Genomic DNA, 21,136 nt, shown 5'->3' with positions numbered 1-21,136 from the left:
CACCGAACACAAACAAACATTTTCCTACGTGTCCTACGGGAAAGCAGAGGCATGTCTAATCTTTGGAGACATTCGTTTATGGCTTGTTATGTATGAATTATTTATTCACGCCTGGTTCTTCAAATTACCAGCACGGGAATTTTTATTTGACCCCAATTGCTGACTCAACCAAGCTGTCGAAAGCTGTATTTCCCGCGCAGTCGTATATAAAAATCTTAATACTATGGTTTTAGTTAATTCAAATTTCTGGATAGTGACAAAAATGACGCTTAAATGTTTCATATGTTTTTAAAACTGAAAGCCAATCCTTCCACATTCCTTTTGTTTGTCCATTACTGCAATTCCTTGGGGTTCATTTCGGGGACTCTTGGGGATCGTTTCGGGTCCCGGGATCAGTTGGGGTACTTTTGGGGATCATTTCGGGTCCTGGGATCGTTTCGGGTCCTGGGATCATTTCGAGTCCTGTACATACCCCCATTGAGATCCCCTGTTAAAGAAAAAGTCAATTCGTGCACATGGCCCATTCGGCATTCACTGTTGCTGGTGCTTGAGTCTGATTTTGGTGCATTTTCCCTCCCTTTAAAGGAGACGAGATCCTTGAAGTGAATGGAATCTTCCTGCGATATATGGACCAAGAAGATGTCATCAAGATCTTTCGCGACCTGCCTGTTACTACGATAATGAAGGTGAACCGTGCCAAGCAGGCCACGCCCATCAGAGGGGGTAACCCCGCCATGTTAGAGGGGGCCGAGGACACATTCGAACACAAAGAGAGTGAAAATAAGGCAGATGCTGTACCAGAAGGGTTCACGAAAATGACGGTGGAGATAGAGAAGCAATCTATGGCTTCGCTGGGTGTGTCTCTTGTACCGAGCTTCGGAAAACTCAAAGGGTACTTCCAGGTGAGAAATGTTCCCTTGATAACAATTATGGTGAAATTGTGTTTTAAGTGATATCTATGGATTTATTAATAGTATGGATGGCATGGACAGAAATGATGATGGTGATGGTAATGGTAATAATGATCATGATGAAGATGATGGTGGTAATGAGGATGTTGATGGTGATTGTGATGATGATGGTGTGCTAGTAATGATGATAATGGAAATGATGATCACGGTGGTGTTATGATGATGGTGATGGTGTGGTTAGGTTGTATTGATAGTGTTGATGGTAGGTGAATATTGTGGTTAAGGTTAGGGTTAGTGATGATGTCGATTTGGGTTAGTTTTTGTTGACGATGAGGGTAATACTTTTTTAAATATGATGATAAGGGCATCTCACTTTTTTTTTCTATTATTATTTTTTAAATCAATCTTGCTTTCAACTTCCTTTATATAATTCTTATATCTTGTGCACGTTTTCTTGATCTAGGTTCGGAGGATTCTCCCCGGAAGTGTGTGTGACAGGAATGGGAAACTCCAGCCCGGTGATAGGCTGATCTCCATGAATGGCGAAAGCCTCACCAACGTCACGCATTCCACTGCGTTACACATCCTCAAAAAACCCACAGACAAAGTTGTATTAGTGATATTGCGTGACGTCCATGACCTCACCAGCGAAGCAGCCAATCAAAACATCGCTGTCGCGCAAGTCCACAAGCCATCTTCAAATCGCGTGATTCCAAAGCTTCCCCCACCGAAAAATGACTTGAAATCACATGATCACGTTTCAAAACATTCACGTGATTTTACGAATGGTAAACAGGCCATTGCTTCTGAAGACAGTAAGACGTCTAAGCACTCTAATGTCTCGGTTGACAATGACGATGACGCGTTTGCTCCAGAACCCCCTCTGTCTCCCCCACCCTCTCCCCCAGAGTCTTACAACAGTGAACCTGAGGACAGCCCCCTGGTGGGGCCATCAAAGCCCCCGACCCCACCCCCCTTTGACGACGAGCATGCTGCAGAAAATGATCTTCTTCTTTCTAGAGAAGAAAGGTCTGACTCACCAACAAACGTGGCCTTCAGAGAAAAGCCTCGTAGAATATCCAACAATAATACCTATACCAGCAAGGACAGGGGAGTGTCCTTAGATTCTGATACTAGCTATGGAAGCGACAGTGTTTTCACCTCAGGATCTGAGGGTAAAGAAACTTCTCGAACTTTCCCAGATGGTAGCAAAGTGATTCTTCCCCCTCCTCTTATTCAAGGATATTCAAACATCAAAAACTCGAAATTGCGCTCAACGAAGCCCAACTCCGTAGACTACCCTAAAACTACCCCCAAGGAACGCTCGCCTAAAAAACAACTTCAAATTGGCAGCCCAAGGTCAGCGGTTGCTGCAATGGATACAACACAATCACGTGTTGCAAAGTCTAAAACGTCACGTGATGATATTGTTGCCATGGAGATGACGGAGCTGAGGAGCCAGGCAAAGTATGTTTTCGGTGTTCGACATGAATGTGAGCCGTTTGTTATTGAGTTCCAGAAAAAGTTCCGTAGTCTTGGCATCAAGGCGGGGCTTAATGACAGTGGGCGGGTAGTTGTGACGGAGGTGTCCTCGTTTGGACTTGTCGGCAAGGATGGGAATATTAGGTAAGAGGCCTTTGAAGACCAATAGGCGACATGCACTAAGAAATCACGTGACTTTTTGATGGGCAAATTCAAGCCAAAATAGGGGATAGGAATGGCTGCGCCCGTCATGCCAGAGAGTGACGAAAAAGTAAAAAATTTCTATAAAAATAAGCCGTTTCTGACATAGAGACTTTATGACCGATTCGTTGCTACTGAATAAGTCGCTTTTTGTTGTTGTTATTTTGAGAGCGCTTGCTCGTTTTCCACCCAAAAAGTCACGTGATCTCTCGGTGAAAGTCGACTTAGGCCGTAATTTTGCGCTTCCGATATACACGAGGCATCCATTTCCATTGTTATATCAGGCGAGTAACTGACTGAGATGCTTTCAATCCAGTACCAGACTTTGTTCGTGGATGGTTATTTTGAAGATTCCTCACAAATAGACCGTTCTATTTTTAGATGTAAACAATAACAAACGAGAAATCTATTGACATTCTGAAGCTCTGTTTATTACAAAGATCTGTTTAACGGAAATTTATTTAAATGTCAATATATAATATATATAATATATATAATATGATACAATACGATATGGTAAATAAGGGCCTTGAATTATGAAAGCGAAATATACATTTATTTTTTTATGGTTTCTAAAGGGGTTCTAAGAAAACTTGAAAATAATTAACTTATTTGAGGATTTGAATTGAACTTCTCACCCAGCCCTCCTTCAATGTTTAAATCACAAACTCTTATCTGTCTATTTTTCATTTAGGGTTGGGGACTATCTTCTTTCCATCAACGACATCAAACTCGATAACAAATCTGCGGAGGAAGTAAATCAGCTGTTAAAGACATGCCCAAAAGGAATTGTCACGGTTGAAGCCAAAGCAGGACCTGAGGTATCCCAACCCACCCCTCCCCCACAGACGCCGTCTGCTACTAGGAGAACTGACACAAGACCTCGACCAGTATCCATCGAAAGAGTTCCGCTGATGGAGGACACGAGTGCGCGTGCGTCGTTGGCCTTCTCCGCTGAATCATTAAATAATATAAATCCAACATCGGAGATCTTGACAGGAACGGTTCCAGTGCTAGAGGAGTTAGAAAGGTTGTCCGAAGATTCCATAAGAAATCATATTGTTCCCTCCCAACCTACCTCTGAACCTCCGGAAATACAGAAGTGCTTGGTATTTGAGAACTTGGGGATAAATGAGACACAGGATAAAGCACAAATTCAAATAACGCCAAGGCTACAAAGGCAAAGCAGAGTTAAGGGAGAGAGTGAGGAATGTCCGCTTGCAAAGGAAGAAGCCTTTGTCATTTCCACGAATAGCATAGATTCTGTTGAGAACGAGCAACTAAACCTCGATCCTCCGAAGTTCCCGCCACCACCACCGGTACCAACCGAATTCCTGGACTCTGTTGCTCCAACTGAATCGATGGAGACGAATGAATTGGACTGCAGAGAAAATCAAACATCCCCCCAGCCCCCAGACGTGCTAGAAAAGAATTCGTTACAAATACCCAATGATTTACAAGAAACTACTTCACCCCCAAAACATGATTTCCAGGATACCATTTCTTCACGTAGAACTGATTTCCTAGAAACCGATTCACAATCAAGACTAGACGTCAAAGAAAACATAAAATTTGTTGATAATGCTTTGTCGGACACGGTCAAGAGAGAATCTATCGATGCAAGTCTTGATGACAGTCTAAGTCTGTCTCCTCCTACATTATTTGGCGATGAAAGCGAGGACGAATGTTCTTTTGGAGCTCCGCCGGGTTGGGAAAACGAGGGGCTTCCAGAAGGAGTACCCCCACCTCCTAGCTTATTCAATGACGACCTGGAAAGTCTACCCCCTGCTCCACCCCCACCTGTGGACCACGCCCTCTTTGATACTTCCATCCGCCCCCCAAGTTTATTCTCGGATGATTTTGAAGACGTTTCTCGTGTCAAACCAAAGACCAAGTCTGAGCTGAAGGTAAAATCTAAGCCAGCTCACAAATCTCACAAAAAGCAGACAAGTCCCATCAAGATGTTTTCAGCAGATGATGCAAATAACACTTGGGACACTCCTCACAAGGACTCAAAAAAGAGATCACCGATATTATTAGCTTCACCAAAACTCAGAAAGAAGCACCACAGTCCTCCATCCCCTGATCTTGTGTTTGACACAACGCTACCGAGTACACCTCTTCCACCAAAAGCTCTAAAATTATTAGGAGAAAGCCAACCCAGCACTCAAAGGCTTCCCCCCAAGGCACTTAAGCTGCTAGGAGAAAGTCCACCGTCCTGCGAGCCGGATAGTCAGCTACCAAGAGCTTCTCCGAAAGCTCTCAAACTTCTAGGACTCTCCCAAAGTATCGATGTTGACAGTTCACTTGGTGCTGATAGTGATAAACTATTCACCTTAAGGAGGAGGGAAGTGGAGGTTGACCCCAAGGCATGTGAGGGCATGAATGAGTTGACAACTCCTGCAATAGATGACGATATGGCGAGCCTGCCACCTGCTCCACCGCCGCCTGTAGTCTCCCCACCCCTCGGTCCAGTTCTGTCTCGTGCCCGTCCCTTAGCTGACCTCCCCTTATCTAACACGAGCACTAGCTTGGATCAGGATGTTGATAAGGATGTACTCGACCTTTCTCCAGAAGTTGAGGACGACATTGCTAGTTTACCCCCAGCCCCACCGCCACCGAAAAGTCCCGTAATGTTCTCCGGTTCCGTAAAATCGCCTCCAGTCTTGGAACGTAGCCAAATCTGTGAGACTCATTTTGAACATAATCTTAAATCCATACCCCTCCCAACAAGTCCTATTCCATGTGAGACGACAGAACAAATGAGCGCTAAAATACCTGAAGAGCTTCTACCGCCAGAATTGGACGGCGATGCATCATGTCTTCTACCGGCCCCTCCCCCTCCCTCAAGGCGATTAGACCTTAAAGATACACAAACCAAGAGGCACAATCCTAACCTGCCTCCTCCAGTTCCTCCCCCCAGTAAACCAACAGACAAGTCAAATCTTCGACCAGCATATAAAAAGTCAGCAAACCTTCATGGCAAGCCGACAACCAAACCGAGCCTACCTCCGCCACCACCTCCTCCTCCTTCAAGATTAGTCGACTCCCAAGACACAGCTATAGAAAAGGCAAGTCCAAGCCTCCCAGCACCCCCTCGCCCGCAACAGGACTTGAAGCCAGTGTCGGACAATTCAAGTGTTAGTCTAAACGCTAGAGATTCTCCTGGAACATTTCCAAGAAAAGCAAGCTTTGACAGAGCTATGGAAATACTTGATGATATATTACCTGATGAAGAATTGGCTATGCTACCTCCTCCACCACCGCCTAAAGTTCCCCCTCCCGAGAGTTCTAGGGACGAATCAACGACGAATGCTGCAGCGATGTGTCCAGTGAAGGACAGATCGAGTAGTCCTGAGGTAGAGGAGTATGACAGTTTTCTAAGTTCTCCACCACCGTCAAAAAATGGGCCACTTAACTCAGTCAGGAAGTTAGATGACCCTAAGGATGACCTTCCACGGAAACCTCCACCACCCAAGCCGAGACGTAGCTTTACAGCGACGCTAGAAGATCTCATGCGATATGATATATCCTCTCAATCTACTCGATCGACAGCAACAACATCAGCCATGCATTTTCATCCCATAGAGAGTGCCTCGTCACAAGAAATAGACTACTTACAAAAGTTTGATGGTCCAGAAGAGAACAGACTGGGTCTTATGGAGCCGGAGTTGATTACTGACACCAAGAAATCAGAACAATCCCACCAAACACAACGTCACACATCCCCCGACGTCACTGAAGTTGCCCAAAATGTTAGGAACGTCGTAAAACAACCGTCTTGGGAAAATGACGTTATAAATTTCCGGAGATTGTCTCGTATGGAGTCGAACCCTCAGAGCATACCCGAGTCTTCTTCGAGTTCTTCCAAAGATCAAGAGCTCGACTTTCTCGATGACATGATGACCATGGAGGAAAGCATTGAGTCTAACACTAGTGAGGCGGCGTGTGAAGGTATTGATCCCTATGAAGAAGTCGTTCACTTGTCATGGTCTCGCAATAAAGAGGCGACGAACGAGTCTGTTAGAGCTGACAGTATAAATGATGAAAACAATCAATTGTCACTATGTCGCAATGATGAACAGTCTTTCGGACCTGAATGTTTGAATGCAGAAAACCAAGCGTTTTTGAACTCTAGTGGATCATTACAATCCAATAAAACTCCAGTTGCATGTTTGCCCGTGATTGACAATCTTAAAGGTAGGAAAGCTCCACCACCACCAGTGAAGGCCTCAAATGATTGGACAGACGGAAGAGGCTCCTTTTCGTCTACAAGATCAAGATCATCGTCGGAACCCATAGATGCTGAAGTCATGGCTGCTCAAAGCCCAAAGAAAAGGTCGTCATCACCGAGCAAGAAACACGGGTTTCCATGGAAAAAAGAAGGAAAGAAAGACAAGAAAGAAGCACGGTCGTTGTCACCTTCTAAGAAAAAGGAAGAGTCTCCAGAGTCGTCTTCTAAGAAAAGTAGTTCTTGGAAAAGTAAATTATTTGGGTCTAAGAACAAGGACAAGAAGCAAAGATCTCGCTCGCAGTCGCCAGGGAGAGTTGTTTCTCCTCGCGACCTGAGTTCTCCGTCAATTAATGATTCTAGTGAGCAAAAGCCCATCTCTTCCCCGCCTCTCAAACAACCCCTACTTCCTTTTGGGCATAAACCTCCTCCATTGGATAAACGGGTCTCTATAGACGGCATCCATTACACAAAGGAAGGCGGAGAGGACATATATACAGCGGTCATACGCAAACCAAGATCACCTTCTAAGAACTACGCAGGGAAACGGAGTCGGCGACACTCCTCCCCACCCCCTCCCCCTGTACCCCCACCTTGTGACACAGACGATGTCGACTTCGACAGCGCTTTGGAGTACTCAGACGGGGAAAGCTGGGACGAGTGGGATGAGACCGACTCGGGGGATTTTGATCACAAGCCTGCGAAACGGAAGTCTGTTGTCTCAGTTAACAATGGGTTCCAAGAAGAGCTAGCCACACAGCTCGGTAAGAAGAGAAGGTCGTCTAGGAAAAAGAGCGAAGATAAACCCCAGGAAGCAGTTTACGAGAATTTCGCTGCGATACGACGATTCCAGCAAGAATGCCATGAAAAGGCAAATGAAACTGCAGTAAAAGAAAAACCAAAGCCAAAGAAACCACCAATTCCTAAAAAGCCCGATTTTCTAAAGCTAAAACAAAATCCCAGAAATGAAATTCCGTTAATTGGAAGCAATGCTGATAATACTAAGATGACACAAACCTTGAGTGACAAACCTGTTGAGAGTAATCCCTTACAACTCATAGGAACCGATTCAACATATACCAACCTGCCGGATGAGCATCCATCCATAACAGAGTTAAAGAGACCTGTGGATACTAATGCAGAATTACCGGAGCTCACACCACACTTCCCATCGTCATCCACCATGGATGAGCTAGGAAATGACGTATCTACCGACTTTTTGGGCCAGCCAATGGTTGAGGAGTCTTTTCCGGTCGAGGAAAGCCCTCGCTTTTGCTTTAAGTTACCGCCTCTACCTGTAGAAATCCAAGAACCTAGTAACGAGGAAACGAACACCAGTCCTTTAAGTGATCAATCCGTAGGTTCTGTACAGTGCGATTCACCAATAGAAGAACCCATCATTTTACCATCGGAAGCAAAGTCTGAGGAGTCACATTTCTACGATGAATCGTTCTTCGAAGACCAAAAAGAAGTGGAAACCAAGGATTTCCTCAGATTGTCTCCTGTTGCATCAGTGGCTAGTTCGCCCAGGGTAATAAGAAGCTTAAGTCTTTCCAGCCGAGGTACATCTCCTGAGCCTGCAGTGAGCGAGGTCAGACGTCCACCACCGCCCATGCGCAGACGATCCTCCTCGCTGCCACATCTACTACCAGGGGGTCCCCACATCAGTACACAGACCAGCCTCCAGGAGCTGATCAATGCCAGGAATGAGGGAGCTGACATCGAGGAGGGTATTTTATCTATACAGGTAAGGTGTTTAGTTTAGTTGCTGATGGTGTTTTATGTTTTTGTCGTTGCATTTTTTTTTTTTTGTTCGTTGTTTTTTCCCCTTGCTGTTGTTGGTGTTGTTTCTGTTCCCTCTGATAAGAATAATTACTGGGATACCTGTGGTAGCCCAGTTATAAATTGCAACTGTTTTTTTTATGTGATGACAGTATTATTGTCGGTGGTGGTGCTATGTCTTATGTCTGTTGCGGTACTCGTCGGCACTCTCTGTGTTGTAAAAACCTAGTCTCTTCAGACTGAGCATCCCTCTCGCCACTCGTTCATCAGATGGGGTTCTCCGTCTCGCAAACCTTGCTAACCAGCCTTCTTCTACTGAAGAAGGCAAAATCCATCCTAAATCCCTGTTCTTGATCTCATAATAACCAAGATCATACTAATGCTACTTTGTAAACTACACAGTGCTCCGTATACATCAAATCGAGTAAGACTTCTTCAACTTTGGATTCAGAGCAACTTCCCACACGTCCGTAGTTCTCGAAGTCATTAACATACTAACACTTTATGGAAACTGTGTAAGCAATTTCCAACATTTCTGTTTTCAGTCATTAACATACTTATTCTATGTGACAACTGTCTGTATGCGCAGTGCGCGCTTTTTATAAATTAGCAATCCGAGTAAGACCCCATTCAACCTACGGCTGTCATTGTGTAGTTGTCCCTAATTCATTCCTTCCCGTGCCCAGCTGTTGAAAGAAGATCAAGGAATTGGCCTGATGGTGATTGGTGGACTAGACACGCCGCTAGGGATGCTATACATTAAGGACATCCAGCCTGGAACCCCTGCGGAGAAATGTGGCCATTTGAGGACTGGGGACCAACTCCTTCAGGTCAACGATGAGTGTTTGGTGGGGGTGACGCATGCATACGCACTGGAAGTGCTCAAGAATACGCCGCCGCTGGTCAAACTCACCGTGGCACGGAAGAAGGATCGTGAAGAGCTTGAGGTTTGTTAATTTTCATTGCAGAAGCAAATTAGACCCGCTTGAGATACTGTGAAATACGATGCATCCAGATAAAAGCGACTTAATTATAATTAAGTTTCATAATACAGGGAGAGTTTTTTATAGAATAATGATGGTTTCTATTATTTCAAACACGAAGCTCAAACACAGTGTTAAACTTGATGCAGGCAAAAATAAGATCCATTTGTTAAAGGGGCGCTTTCACGGTTGTGAGAGGGATCAAGTGTTATTTTGGAAAGATCGCAAGCGTCAAAACCATGTGGAATAAAAGTTTTTGTACATACTGCACCCTGTACCTTCACATTACAAAGGGTGGATCAACAAGATCTTTCGTAAAAATAGAAAAAAAACAATTCTTTCTTTTTAAATGGAGTAATCAGAAAGATTGTACTTTGTTACGGACTTATATTTTATGAAATATATGCCATTATTTTTTCAGGTCGATAATCTTGGCAGACGTAGAGTGGTGGACGATAGCAAACCGCTGTTTCAGACCGCAGTGGAATCGAGCACAGTTCCCAAAACAGCCACTGACGTCACATTAAGCCCAAGATCTGCACGGGACATGCGACCACGCCCATTATCATCATTCGGGACCCCCAAGACCGACGACCCCCGTTACTCCACAATGTCATCGTTCGACACCGACGACTTGGAGAACGACCCAGACCGTGATAGCTCCACCCTGAATCTTTGCCAAAATGACGTCCCTGTGACCGTCATTGATGGGATTCCGGGGGAGGCAAGCAGTAGTGAGGAGGACGTGAGGCCGAGTAAAAGTGTGAGATGGGCGCTAGCGGATCGCGACTCAGATGTGTTTACTGTGGAATTGAAAAAGGACAGTAAGGGATCCCTGGGGATTCATGTCAGCGGAGGAGTAGGCACGAACTGCATTGATGTCACGGTAAGTTTGGATTGGGAGTGGGGCTAGTGGAAGTGATCGATGCAATAAAGGAATATTTAAACACCAATTAAGCGAGGAAATCTCCAAATAACCATTTAAAAATGATGTTTTGTACTTCATTTACCAAATTTAATGGAGAATATCGCAATAGCTCCCTCAAATCATTCGATGGAAATGGATGCTTTTCCCTCGTGTTTTCTAGAATGCTAAAATGGCGGCGGCTGACTGAATTAGAACTGTTGCAATGTCCATTGATCACTTTGGACACACAGTTGACCCGATTTCCATCCTCCTTCCCATCACGTCAAATGACTTTACAGTCGTCAAATTGTTTTATACCGACCTCGTTTGGCATTGCTGGTCGGTCTGTTGTCTCTTATGTTTCCTGATTTAAGCAAGTCACGTGGTCTGTCTCTCACAATCTCATTGGATTCATGTACGTCACGTGGCCCGTTTCTCATAATCTGATTGAATTCATGTACGTCACATTGTTTGTATCTCACATTCTGATTTGTTGCAGGTGCGTCACGTGGTGCCCCTAGGCGTGGCCGCCAAGGACGGGCGTATCAGAAAAGGGGACAGGGTCCTGTCGGTGAATGGTCGCTCTACAAAGGGACTCACCCACCAGGAGGTTCTTAACCTGTTACAAAACCTCCCCAGGAGGGTGGTGCTGGTAGTGTCACGTTCTAACTCCCCGCGCAAACGCAGTTTATCACTGTCGTCTTTGAACATCCTGCACAATAAATCGTCCGAGAAAGAGCCCACCACAGAGTCGGACGCATGGCCTACAAAGATGGAGTCCCCAAAGAAGAAAAACCTCATGAGTCCAAGCGATGTGAATCCGCCTTCTTTAGAAAAAATCCCCCTTACCCTGGAGCGTGAGAACACCGACTCTACGTATGATCGCTTCAAAAAGCGTCTCTTCTCCGGAGGGAATGGCAAAGCGTTTAAGGAAATACTTCAAAAGACTCCCCCAGAACCGTCTGTTAAAGAAATAACACTGGAGAAGGGGCCGTCCGGTTTGGGGTTTAGTGTGGGGGGTGGACGGGACTCATTGTATGGGGACACGCCTATTTATATCAAGTACGTATTTAAGGACAGCGCGTCCTCGCGCAGTGGGCTGGAGATTGGGGACGAGGTTCTTGAAGTGAATGGACGGCACATGCGCGGTATGACCAATGTTGAGGCTCTAGAGACGATCCGCGCATTGCCTTATGGGGCTATAGTTATTCGAGTTCGTAGGAAATGACATAATGAAGGCAGTTGTGTAGTCTCGTATAATATACGGAAATGGCGTTAGTTTACTGTACGACGCCGCTAGCATGGTCACCTTGACAATTTTATGAAGAATACCAATTAAACCAATGAGGATGCGAAAAACGTGCTATCTGATTGATATGAACTTCATTTGCCAATCAGCGAGACAAAAAAAACTGCCTGAGTGTGCATAAGAAGCTTGTATCCATTATCTGTGATTCTCGCGCGCTCATTGGTTAACTTGAAAAACATTATATTGGTGGACACGGTAGCGCGTGTCGCACTATAAAACTTTGTATTGGTGGCCACGGTAGCGCGCGTCGCACTATAACACTTTGTATTGGTGGACACGGTAGCGCGTGTCGCACTATAACACTTTGTATTGGTGGACACGGTAGCGTGCGTCGCACTATAAAAAATTTGTATTGGTGGACACGGTAGCGTGCGTCGCACTATAACACTTTGTATTTGTGGACACGGTAGCGCGCGTCGCACTATAACACTTTGTATTGGTGGACACGGTAGCGTGCGTCGCACTATAACACTTTGTATTGGTGGACACGGCACTTTCTTTTTATTGAATCGAAACATCGTACTGTGCTTATAGCTGTGTTAATAAAATTAATACCTTTCTTTTTTAATGGCGAAAATATAATTCTGTGGTAGAAATCTGTGGGGTGAGCCCGCAAAGACCGCTGGGTCTCCGAAATGATGGTTGATGCGATGGAAAGCTATTAATTTCTTTGTATAACACATAACTAAGATAATTTTTGGAAATTATTGCACGTGGATGCATGATCTTGTACTTCTCTGATATCTTTGTAAAGAATACTGGGTTGATATGCTTACCAAGATTTTATGTCATTTCGCTGTTTTAGTCTGCATTGTATATTTGTAAAATAGAGATGATTTATAATGTATAAATATCTTGAAAGAATTGATCTTCAAAGAAATCTCGTACCCTATGGATACTATTTAATATATTTAAGAATCTATGCTTGCCGTGTTCCGTGTATATTATCCTAGTTTATTTAGGATTGTTTTACAGGTTATTTACAGAAGTTTTTTATTTCTATATATTTTTTTCCATTTCTATATTTTTGCATGATTGTATTGGTGAAACAATCTGTCAGGGTGTTCATTTAGGCCAATAAAAGAATGGAATTTGTATGTTTCAGTTAATTGTAATTTACTCGATAGGACGCTAACTATAAGATATAATATACCTTTGGATATATATATATATATATATTTATTTATTTCAAAAGCTTTTTCGAGGGGAAAGCTAAGGGGCACTAAATCCCCGAAACTGCCCCCCCTTTTTGTAACAAACTGACATTTATTTATATCATTATTTTTATTGATTGGCGAACGCGGAGAACTTCGCTAGCTTGCTTTGGAACCTATAGGCAGCGGACGGGGGGTGGGGCTATACCCTCCCTTTGATCGGTGGTATCTATATAATGTTTAAAAAATTCAAATGATAATAATAATAAATCTCGACACGATGCGTCGTCTTCATTTCAAGAATTTCGGTTTTTAATCAACGCGCCTCTAGTACAAGGTTAACATTTCTAAATATCAAGAAAATGTGTATATTTGACGGGAGTAGCGAGTCCCAGATTACTGGGCCTCGATATCCCAGGCTGGATTTACCATAGTTGGTTCTAGGGGGTAGATAGCGAGTGTTTGGGCCTCGATATCTCAGGCTGGATTTACCATAGTTGGTTCTAGGGGGTAGATAGCGAGTGTTTGGGCCTCGATATCTCAGGCTGGATTTACCATAGTTGGTTCTAGCAAGGGGTAGATAGCGAGTGTTTGGGCCTCGATATCTCAGGCTGGATTTACCATAGTTGGTTCTAGCAAGGGGTAGATAGCGAGTGTTTGGGCCTCGATATCTCAGGCTGGATTTACCATAGTTGGTTCTAGCAAGGGGTAGATAGCGAGTGTTTGGGCCTCGATATCTCAGGCTGGATTTACCATAGTTGGTTCTAGGGGGTGGATAGCGAGTGTTTGGGCCTCGATATCTCAGGCTGGATTTACCATAGTTGGTTCTAGCAAGGGGTGGATAGCGAGTGTTTGGGCCTCGATATCTCAGGCTGTATTTACCATAGTTGGTTCTAGCAAGGGGTAGATAGCGAGTGTTTGGGCCTCGATATCTCAGGCTGGATTTACCCTAGTTGGTTCTAGGGGGTAGATAGCGAGTGTTTGGGCCTCGATATCTCAGGCTGGATTTACCATAGTTGGTTCTAGCAAGGGGTAGATAGCGAGAGTGCTCCTCGAAGCATGTCGATCTAAATAATTGTGAATACCATTTGAGTGTATCGTCAAATTTGGAGAATTTGAGGGCCATCCGTATGCTTCTTCTTATTTTTCTTGTTCCAGAATACACAAACTCGTAGTCGCCTGTTTCCACAATGCAAACTAGCCGATCTTATTTCCTATTTCTATCATATTCTCTCACTTCGAGTGGGCGTCCTGTGTGACATGATAGCCAACTCACCATTCCCAGACCCCATCGCGCGCCTCGTATCTTCGATGCGGGTCTCACACGGCGGCCATTTTGTAGAAACAAACCCAACTCGAGAAACGGCACAAAACAAGTCCTATTCGAGCGGGATCAGCTCTAAAGTTGCCAGAAATGGCGACTAGAAGAGTAGGACAGTTGGTTCAACGAACTACAGCAACCACAAGCCGTGAGCCTGAAGATAACCCAGACATAGAGGAAGCGGAGGGCTACGAGAGCGATGAAACTGGCGACAAGAAAGAAGTCAGGCTTACTCTAATGGAGGAGGTGTTATTACTTGGATTAAAAGATCGGGAGGTACCTAAAATTATTTAACACTTTTCCTAGGCTTCGGTCTCTTAGATGTCCTGTTTTTTGTGTTATTTTTAGGGATATACTTCGTTCTGGAATGACTGTATCTCATCTGGTCTCCGAGGTTGTATGGTGATCGAGCTTGGCCTACGAGGTCGTATAGAACTAGAGAAAACCGGGATGCGAAGGAGAAGTCTACTTAACAGAAAGGTTGTATGCAAAAGTGATAATCCCACGGGAGACGTGCTGTTAGATGAAGCTTTGAGGCATATGAAAGAGTCGGATCCCCCAGACACTGTCCAAAACTGGATAGAATTGCTCAGTGGTAAGATTACACAGTCGTGATTTTGCTAATTTATTTTGTAGCTTGTGGCGCGTATTGTTTTAATGATCTTGAGAAATTCTCGTCATCTTGTGAATGTTGGTTATTGTTCTTTTGACTGGATCAGACTGGATCAAAATTTTTCTTGTACACGACTCTTTATCTTTCAAAGACCTGCAGAATAAACTGCTAATCTTATATTTTTGTAAACATATTTATTGACTGATATAAATGTGTCGTTTTAAGATTACTTTTCTGTTATATATTTGATTCCTAGGTTTTCTTAATTTAAAAGTCTATTATTTGAGTCCTCCGCCGTTATTTTTAATTTTGTTGCAGTTTTTTTTTCTAATCAACTTTATTTATACAGTTGTTCTTTCGTATTAATTCGTATTAAATAGTGAAGAGTTTTCAAATTGATTATCTAGATCCACTGTAGATACAATATAAAGCATTGTTATTCCCATTTTTTTAGCATAACACTTGTGGTTATTATATAAACATGAGGCATGTTTGGGTGAATTTAGGAGTTGGAAAGTATGTGATATTGTTGTGTTTCCAGACGTCCTCAATCAATAAACTCACACGACTCATTTTTATTATTCTTACAATTCTTGTTAACAGTCATACAAGCTTTTCATGTTCAATCAGAGAGTGTAGTTTACTGACATTGTTATATGAATGCTTGTTGCAGATTTAACTCATTTTTCTATTGTTATAGGAGAGACATGGAATCCCCTGAAACTGCGATATCAACTAAGAAACGTCCGTGAACGTCTAGCCAAAAACTTGGTTGAGAAGGGCATCCTTACGACAGAGAAACAGAACTTCCTTCTCTTTGACATGACAACACATCCAGTGGTAGACTCCACAATGAAACAGAAAGTTGTCCGCAAAGTTCAAGATGCAGTCTTATCTAAATGGGTCAACGACACCCAACGAATCGACAAGCGCACACTCTCCTTGATATACCTTGCACACTCATCTGATGTATTAGAAAATGCATTCGCTCCATTATCTGATGATGATTATGAACTTGCTATGAAAAGGGTAAGAGAACTTTTGGATGTTGATCCGGAAATCGAGGCCCAGAAACCTGGCACTAATGAAGTAATGTGGTGTGTGGTAGCAGCATTTATTAAGTAGGTAATGATTCATTTTAATTGAAAATTTGGACTCTTAATTAGATTTAAAGTACCCTCTCTGGGATAGAGGTTGTACCAACATCTTTCATGAAGCATCTTGTCAGCTTATCACAGCTTTGAAGAGGAAATCATTTTCTTGCATTTAGAGCATTGTTTGCAAGAATTGCTAGACAAGGGAATTAGTAATCAAAGAAAATAAAAAAGTTGTCAGCTGTCCTGACTAAATTCAGCTTATTGACTTGCTTCCCTATAATCTTCAACATCGAAACAGTAGAAGTCACTTGAAATATATGCAACCTAACATAAGAGTATCAGAAGAAACCTTGTCAGCCACTGTTTTCATTCAATATTGCATTGCAAATTATGTGAATAAAGCTCAAAAGTTTATACTTCATAAACTAATTGAATAAAAACTACCACAACCTTTGAGGTCTATCCTTGCTTTGATTATTTTCTGTGAATATTTCAAATGTGCAGATAGTTCCAAGTTTATGCAGTGAAATGTGGATCAGTTTTAGTCTACCATTAAAAACGTCGTAAGTGTGGTTAGAAAAAGTCATTTATGTCACTAGGAAAGATTGCCTGTTTAAATCTTTATGACACATCACAAATTATTTCAATAATCGAAAGATGTTTATGCTTAAATATTTTTTTTGTCTCCTTCCATTACTTTTACACAATGTGGATGTTATTTTGCCTTTGTTAAGATTCTCTAAGTCTTGATACAACTCTGCTAAGAATGTTACCATGGCATCAGTATACAACTGTCAAGAATGATACTTTAAATGTTAGCCCTATTTAAAAAATAACATAATATTTGACATAATGTTATTATTAAAGGGTAACTGAAGTCTGTACTGTACTTACATATATATAATCTTATTGGTTTTCACAGTTATTTTCCCATTTTTGAAAAGGTCTGGTGGTAAGGGTCTTTAAATAAGACTTTAAAACAAAGAACAGAAGACATTAGTTCAATGTGGGAAGAGGGAAGGGTTGGCTTCATGACAAGGACATTGATGTGAAATTTGTGATAGTTGTGCACCTTGTGATAGCAGGGGTTTCATTAAGTTTCAGAGTAGGCGGTGGAGATTAATAAGTAGTGGGTGGGAGTTATTTCATGTATTAGTTCAACTAAAACTACAAACTTTTAAAAAAAAGTAGCCAGCCGCCGGGGCCTAATGGAACCCCTGAATAGTGTTATTTAGTCTTTGCAATTGTTTTGTAAATGAATATCAATAAATTTCACATTTAACTTGTTTTTTTTATTATTAACATTTCTCCAAAATAAATCAATATTTTTGTCTAAACTAGATATAAACAAGGTAATTTATAACTCTAAAGCATCAGTTCAATTAAAACAAACAGATTCTTTGAACTCTCTCACTTGAAAATAGCAAAGGTCTTTCTTTACAACTTTAGTACAAGCCTAGAATGAATTTGAAGTGCGAAAAAATAATTAATATTTACATTTTTTTTCTTGTCATATTTTCTGTAGTAAGTGCATAAATGTTGATTAACATATTTCAACATAACATGATTCAAGGCTTGTTCAAATTTATATCAACTTCATATTAAAGCAACTTTCTAATCCTTCCTATATTTCTGATTCCATTTTAACAAAAGACTCATTCTCTGTTGGGAAATGCCTAAGTCTTTCACAGCTTACCAGGTTGGATGCATTTTCTGCAAGAACTGTTTTCATACAGTCCGCACAAGCACATCGAACGTAGGGAACTTTTGAAAGGAGATCATCTGTTAGCAACAGAGTAGGACAGACAGGTTCAGTCTGTTTCATCTTTTCTGGTGGGCAGATTGTATTATTCTCTGGCTGGCCTAAATAAAAAAAAAAAAGCAGAATTTATTACTTCTACAAGCACTTGTGCATAATTACTGTATGAGTGGGGTACCTTTTTCAGTATCAAGTAAAAAACTAATACAAATATCAGGATTGAAATAAGGGGCCAGATTTTGGCCACTGTACAATGAGATATGATGATAACGTGTTAGACTCCAGAAAAATAGACGGGGTGATCATCCCATCTTTTAGGGTATAAAATTTCAACCCATTGCTATTCCTTAGTTGTTGTTGATTTGTTCTGATTGTGCTATCTCTTAGGGTAAAAAAATTGACCCACTGCTATTCCTTAGGGGGTGATTGACGGTTTTTTCTAATCTTGCTATCTCATTGGATTAAAAATTCCTTCGACCACACCCAATTTTCTATCTCTTTGGGTAAAGAATTTCTGCTGACCATACCCAAGGTACTATTGCTTAGGTTTAAAATTTATTTTGCCGACAACCCCCATGTCAGTTTTTATCGGAGTCCCAACCTGGTATTGTTTAGTAAGTGTAGAACCTGATATGGGACTTTTTTCAGACATTTAGTCTGTTTTGCCCTGGAACAAAAGTTTTGATGAATCTTAACAAAATTTTGGCATTTCTGGTTTTCCCCAACTGAGTGTTTGCACTAGCTTTATGAGTTTCTGATGTCAATCTAGGAACCAACCCCTATCCATCGTGAAAAGTGGCAATCCAATTAATATGCATGCTTTTATGGTTTCTTCGTATCTCATTGTACAGTGGCAAAAATCTGACTGATGTCTGCCTCTTTAAAGTTTATTATCTTTTTGCCTGAAGACTGCATGTATTAACACAATTTTAACTAGTGCAACCAAACCCATAGGCACTGATTGATTGTGAAGCGCATTTTGAAGAAGCTTATGATGAAAATTCACCATGCCCCCTCTGTGTGACCGTTTTTTATCTGGTAGGTATTTTTATTTTGATATCTTCAATAATATTCTTGGTCTGTATTATAATAATAACAACAACAACAAATTTCCTTGAATTGCACTGCGCACACCTTCTGCACATAGTGGCGCACGCTGTTTATTCGAATTTTCTGGTATTAGGCGCGCATGCACCACAGCTGTATGAGAAAACAAAGCAAAAGCTGCATGTTTTTTACGTAAAATAGCTTTGACAGAAAAACAAAGTCGGTTATCCCCATTTCTATTTGCAGATAGTTTCCATTTTTTAAATTACATTTTTTGGAAGCCTTTAACTTCAATATTGTTTAAGCCAAGTTTTAAAAAATTCTGGATAGTAGAACTATTTCAAGGGAATTACCTTAATAACTAAATTTTTGCAGTTTTATGAAGTTACAAATTGTGTGAGCACAATATACTGAGGTATACTGTAAATACAAAAATACATAATTATAGTACCTACCTCCCATCAGGTGCAGTTCTGGCATAGCTTTACCTTCTGTGCTACCATAGCAACAACTGTCACTAAGGTTATTACCATGGTAATCAAGTTGAGCAGGATGCATTCCAGAGTAACTTGCAGTGGCTGGGAGGTTGTGTGGAAGGTTATGGAATGAGTTCCACATTGATAACACAGGGATTTGAAATGCTGGCTTATTCACATGTTTGCCTTGATTTAAAAAAAGATTTAAGAGAAATTTAATAAGATGGGAGTCAGTGCTTACACTTTTAAAGCCGCATTATCACCAGTTTACTTTCGGTCGATTACTTAACAATCTCCGATGATTTTTAACGGAAAACGCGAAAAATATTTCAAAATATTGAAAGCAGTGTGTCTATTGAAAGTTTCTTTGAGGATGTGATTGATAATTTAGAGCGGATGGCCTGTTTAATATCTCGGATTCTAATAGATTCTTTTGTCTTTTGACGGTTGAGGTTTCCGTCGGACCTCCGGAAGTAAACTGGTGACAATGCGGCAAGAGGACACTTTTAAAGCTATAAGACAGGGGGGGGGGGGGGGGGCAGTGCAAAAAATGTTATACCCCAAAACCAAGGATATAAATATTTAGCTTCCTCTGCAAAAATATCTTCTCACTGGAAAGAAAAAGCGCCTTCCTTTTTTATGCGGGGTTCCTGTGGCAAATAGAGGAAAAAAATAACGCAGTCTCCCGCGTCCTAAAATTACAAACACAGGTATCCCGAATCTGAATAAAGCCCATTACAGATTATCCCAAGTACCAGGCGACTTTATTCTTCGAAAGTCGGAGAGGAAGAATATCTAAGAATTTAATAACTACTACTAATGATATCAGTATTAAGCCAGCTTCTATGGCACTCATTTATATATACTTGACTTATTCTACACTTACCCGACATAACGGAAAAACATGATGTGACGCTTCGAATAAGGCGGAGAATTTCTCTGAGTACTTAGTAACTTATAGCAAACAAAATATCAAGTGCGACTTTTTTTTTAATTGATGCGACTTTTTGTAAAGTGTCATTGAAATTTGAGCTTTTCGTCCCTGAACTGATACACAGGGCAATGATGATCAAGGAAAAATTATCTTAAAAAGCCAAAATCTGGTTATGTGCACTTCGGCCTCACGTTATTTGTTTTTTGAAAATCAGTCCGTAATACATGGAACCTTTAGCCATTGTAAGAAATTGTGTCTTCTCTCTCTATCTGGAATTGCGCGTTTTCCAGGTTTTTCCGTCACGTCCACTTACCCAAGTACTAGTTAGTTTTCTTTCTAACTTTGGGTAAAATCGTTTAGCCTCCCCCGAAAATCCCTAGAAATACCAAGGAAAGTTTAGTATTTTTCTTTTACCCGCCAAATAATTTACGGAATTGGAACATATAGGGCGAACAAAATTGCACACTAGAATTGCGCAACTTTGAATTTTTTAAAATTTTATGAGTGAAGAATTACCGTTTTCAAATTCCTACCTTTTTTCTTTGATCTTGCTTTCTTTAACCTGCGCGCTTTTTGCAGGATTCTTGCGCGCTCGTTAAACCAGTCGATATAGGAGCACTCGACACATTGACAGCTGGCGAACTCACAATCTTCACTGTGCATTCCTGATAAACCTCGTAACAGACTTATTTTGCCATGAGCAGTGCACTTCCGACATCGCTTGCTTTTATCCGGTTGCTTCGAGCTCATTCCAACTGTTCGAGCTCTCATGGTCAAACCAGGGAAACCAGCTAACAAAAGAACATAATTGCAGGTGTTCGCAATAAATGGGGACCGTGAGAATGTTCCGAATTTCGCTTTTTTTACGTGACATTTTAAATGTCATTTCTGACACAAGTCCAGACTCATATTAGAGACGTCGAGACGGC

General features: G+C 41.7%; 3 protein-coding genes across 4 annotated transcripts in view; 2 read left to right on the top strand and 1 right to left on the bottom strand.

Annotated features, from left to right (window-relative positions):
• The window catches only part of LOC5517610, a 32,880-nt gene extending 19,977 nt beyond the window's left edge, over nt 1–12,903 (top strand). For both annotated transcript variants that reach the window (XM_048727676.1, XM_048727675.1), the window contains exons 13-18: nt 586–902; nt 1,375–2,537; nt 3,289–8,572; nt 9,294–9,554; nt 10,012–10,476; nt 10,997–12,903. In XM_048727676.1, the coding sequence (XP_048583633.1) occupies nt 586–902; nt 1,375–2,537; nt 3,289–8,572; nt 9,294–9,554; nt 10,012–10,476; nt 10,997–11,725 (8,219 nt within the window). In that variant the 3' untranslated portion in view covers nt 11,726–12,903. The remainder of the gene's footprint in view (nt 1–585; nt 903–1,374; nt 2,538–3,288; nt 8,573–9,293; nt 9,555–10,011; nt 10,477–10,996) is intronic.
• A 1,346-nt stretch (nt 12,904–14,249) lies between these two features.
• LOC5517609 (Golgi phosphoprotein 3) lies at nt 14,250–17,273 on the top strand. Its single transcript, XM_001637636.3, has 3 exons — nt 14,250–14,557; nt 14,630–14,876; nt 15,595–17,273. The coding sequence occupies exons 1-3, from the start codon at nt 14,375–14,377 to the stop codon at nt 16,017–16,019; spliced, it is 855 nt and encodes a 284-aa protein (XP_001637686.1). The 5' UTR covers nt 14,250–14,374; the 3' UTR covers nt 16,020–17,273.
• LOC116601394 lies at nt 17,262–20,978 on the bottom strand. Its single transcript, XM_032362140.2, has 3 exons — nt 20,741–20,978; nt 19,253–19,459; nt 17,262–17,854 (listed from the first exon to the last, which is right to left on the bottom strand). Exons 1-3 carry the CDS (start codon nt 20,976–20,978, stop codon nt 17,616–17,618), a joined length of 684 nt encoding a protein of 227 aa, XP_032218031.2. The 3' UTR covers nt 17,262–17,615.
• Nucleotides 20,979–21,136: the final 158 nt, after the last annotated feature.

This window comes from Nematostella vectensis, chromosome 5 (genome assembly GCF_932526225.1).
Source record: "Nematostella vectensis chromosome 5, jaNemVect1.1, whole genome shotgun sequence".
NCBI classification, from domain to species: domain Eukaryota; kingdom Metazoa; phylum Cnidaria; class Anthozoa; order Actiniaria; family Edwardsiidae; genus Nematostella; species Nematostella vectensis.
The sequence above is the reverse complement of the archived record's forward strand: the minus strand, read 5'-3'. Positions and strand labels throughout refer to the sequence as shown.

Excerpts from the sequence above, each read along its gene's own strand:
- LOC5517609 (XM_001637636.3), top strand. The coding sequence starts at position 14,375 with ATGGCGACTAGAAGAGTAGGACAGTTGGTTCAACGAACTACAGCAACC. Across the intron at positions 14,558-14,629 it reads TTGGATTAAAAGATCGGGAG|GGATATACTTCGTTCTGGAA; the intron begins GTACCTAAAATT and ends TGTTATTTTTAG. Across the intron at positions 14,877-15,594 it reads CTGGATAGAATTGCTCAGTG|GAGAGACATGGAATCCCCTG; the intron begins GTAAGATTACAC and ends CTATTGTTATAG.
- LOC116601394 (XM_032362140.2), bottom strand. The coding sequence starts at position 20,978 with ATGAGAGCTCGAACAGTTGGAATGAGCTCGAAGCAACCGGATAAAAGC. Across the intron at positions 19,460-20,740 it reads AGCAAGATCAAAGAAAAAAG|GCAAACATGTGAATAAGCCA; the intron begins GTAGGAATTTGA and ends TTTTAAATCAAG. Across the intron at positions 17,855-19,252 it reads AGAACTGCACCTGATGGGAG|GCCAGCCAGAGAATAATACA; the intron begins GTAGGTACTATA and ends TTTTTTATTTAG.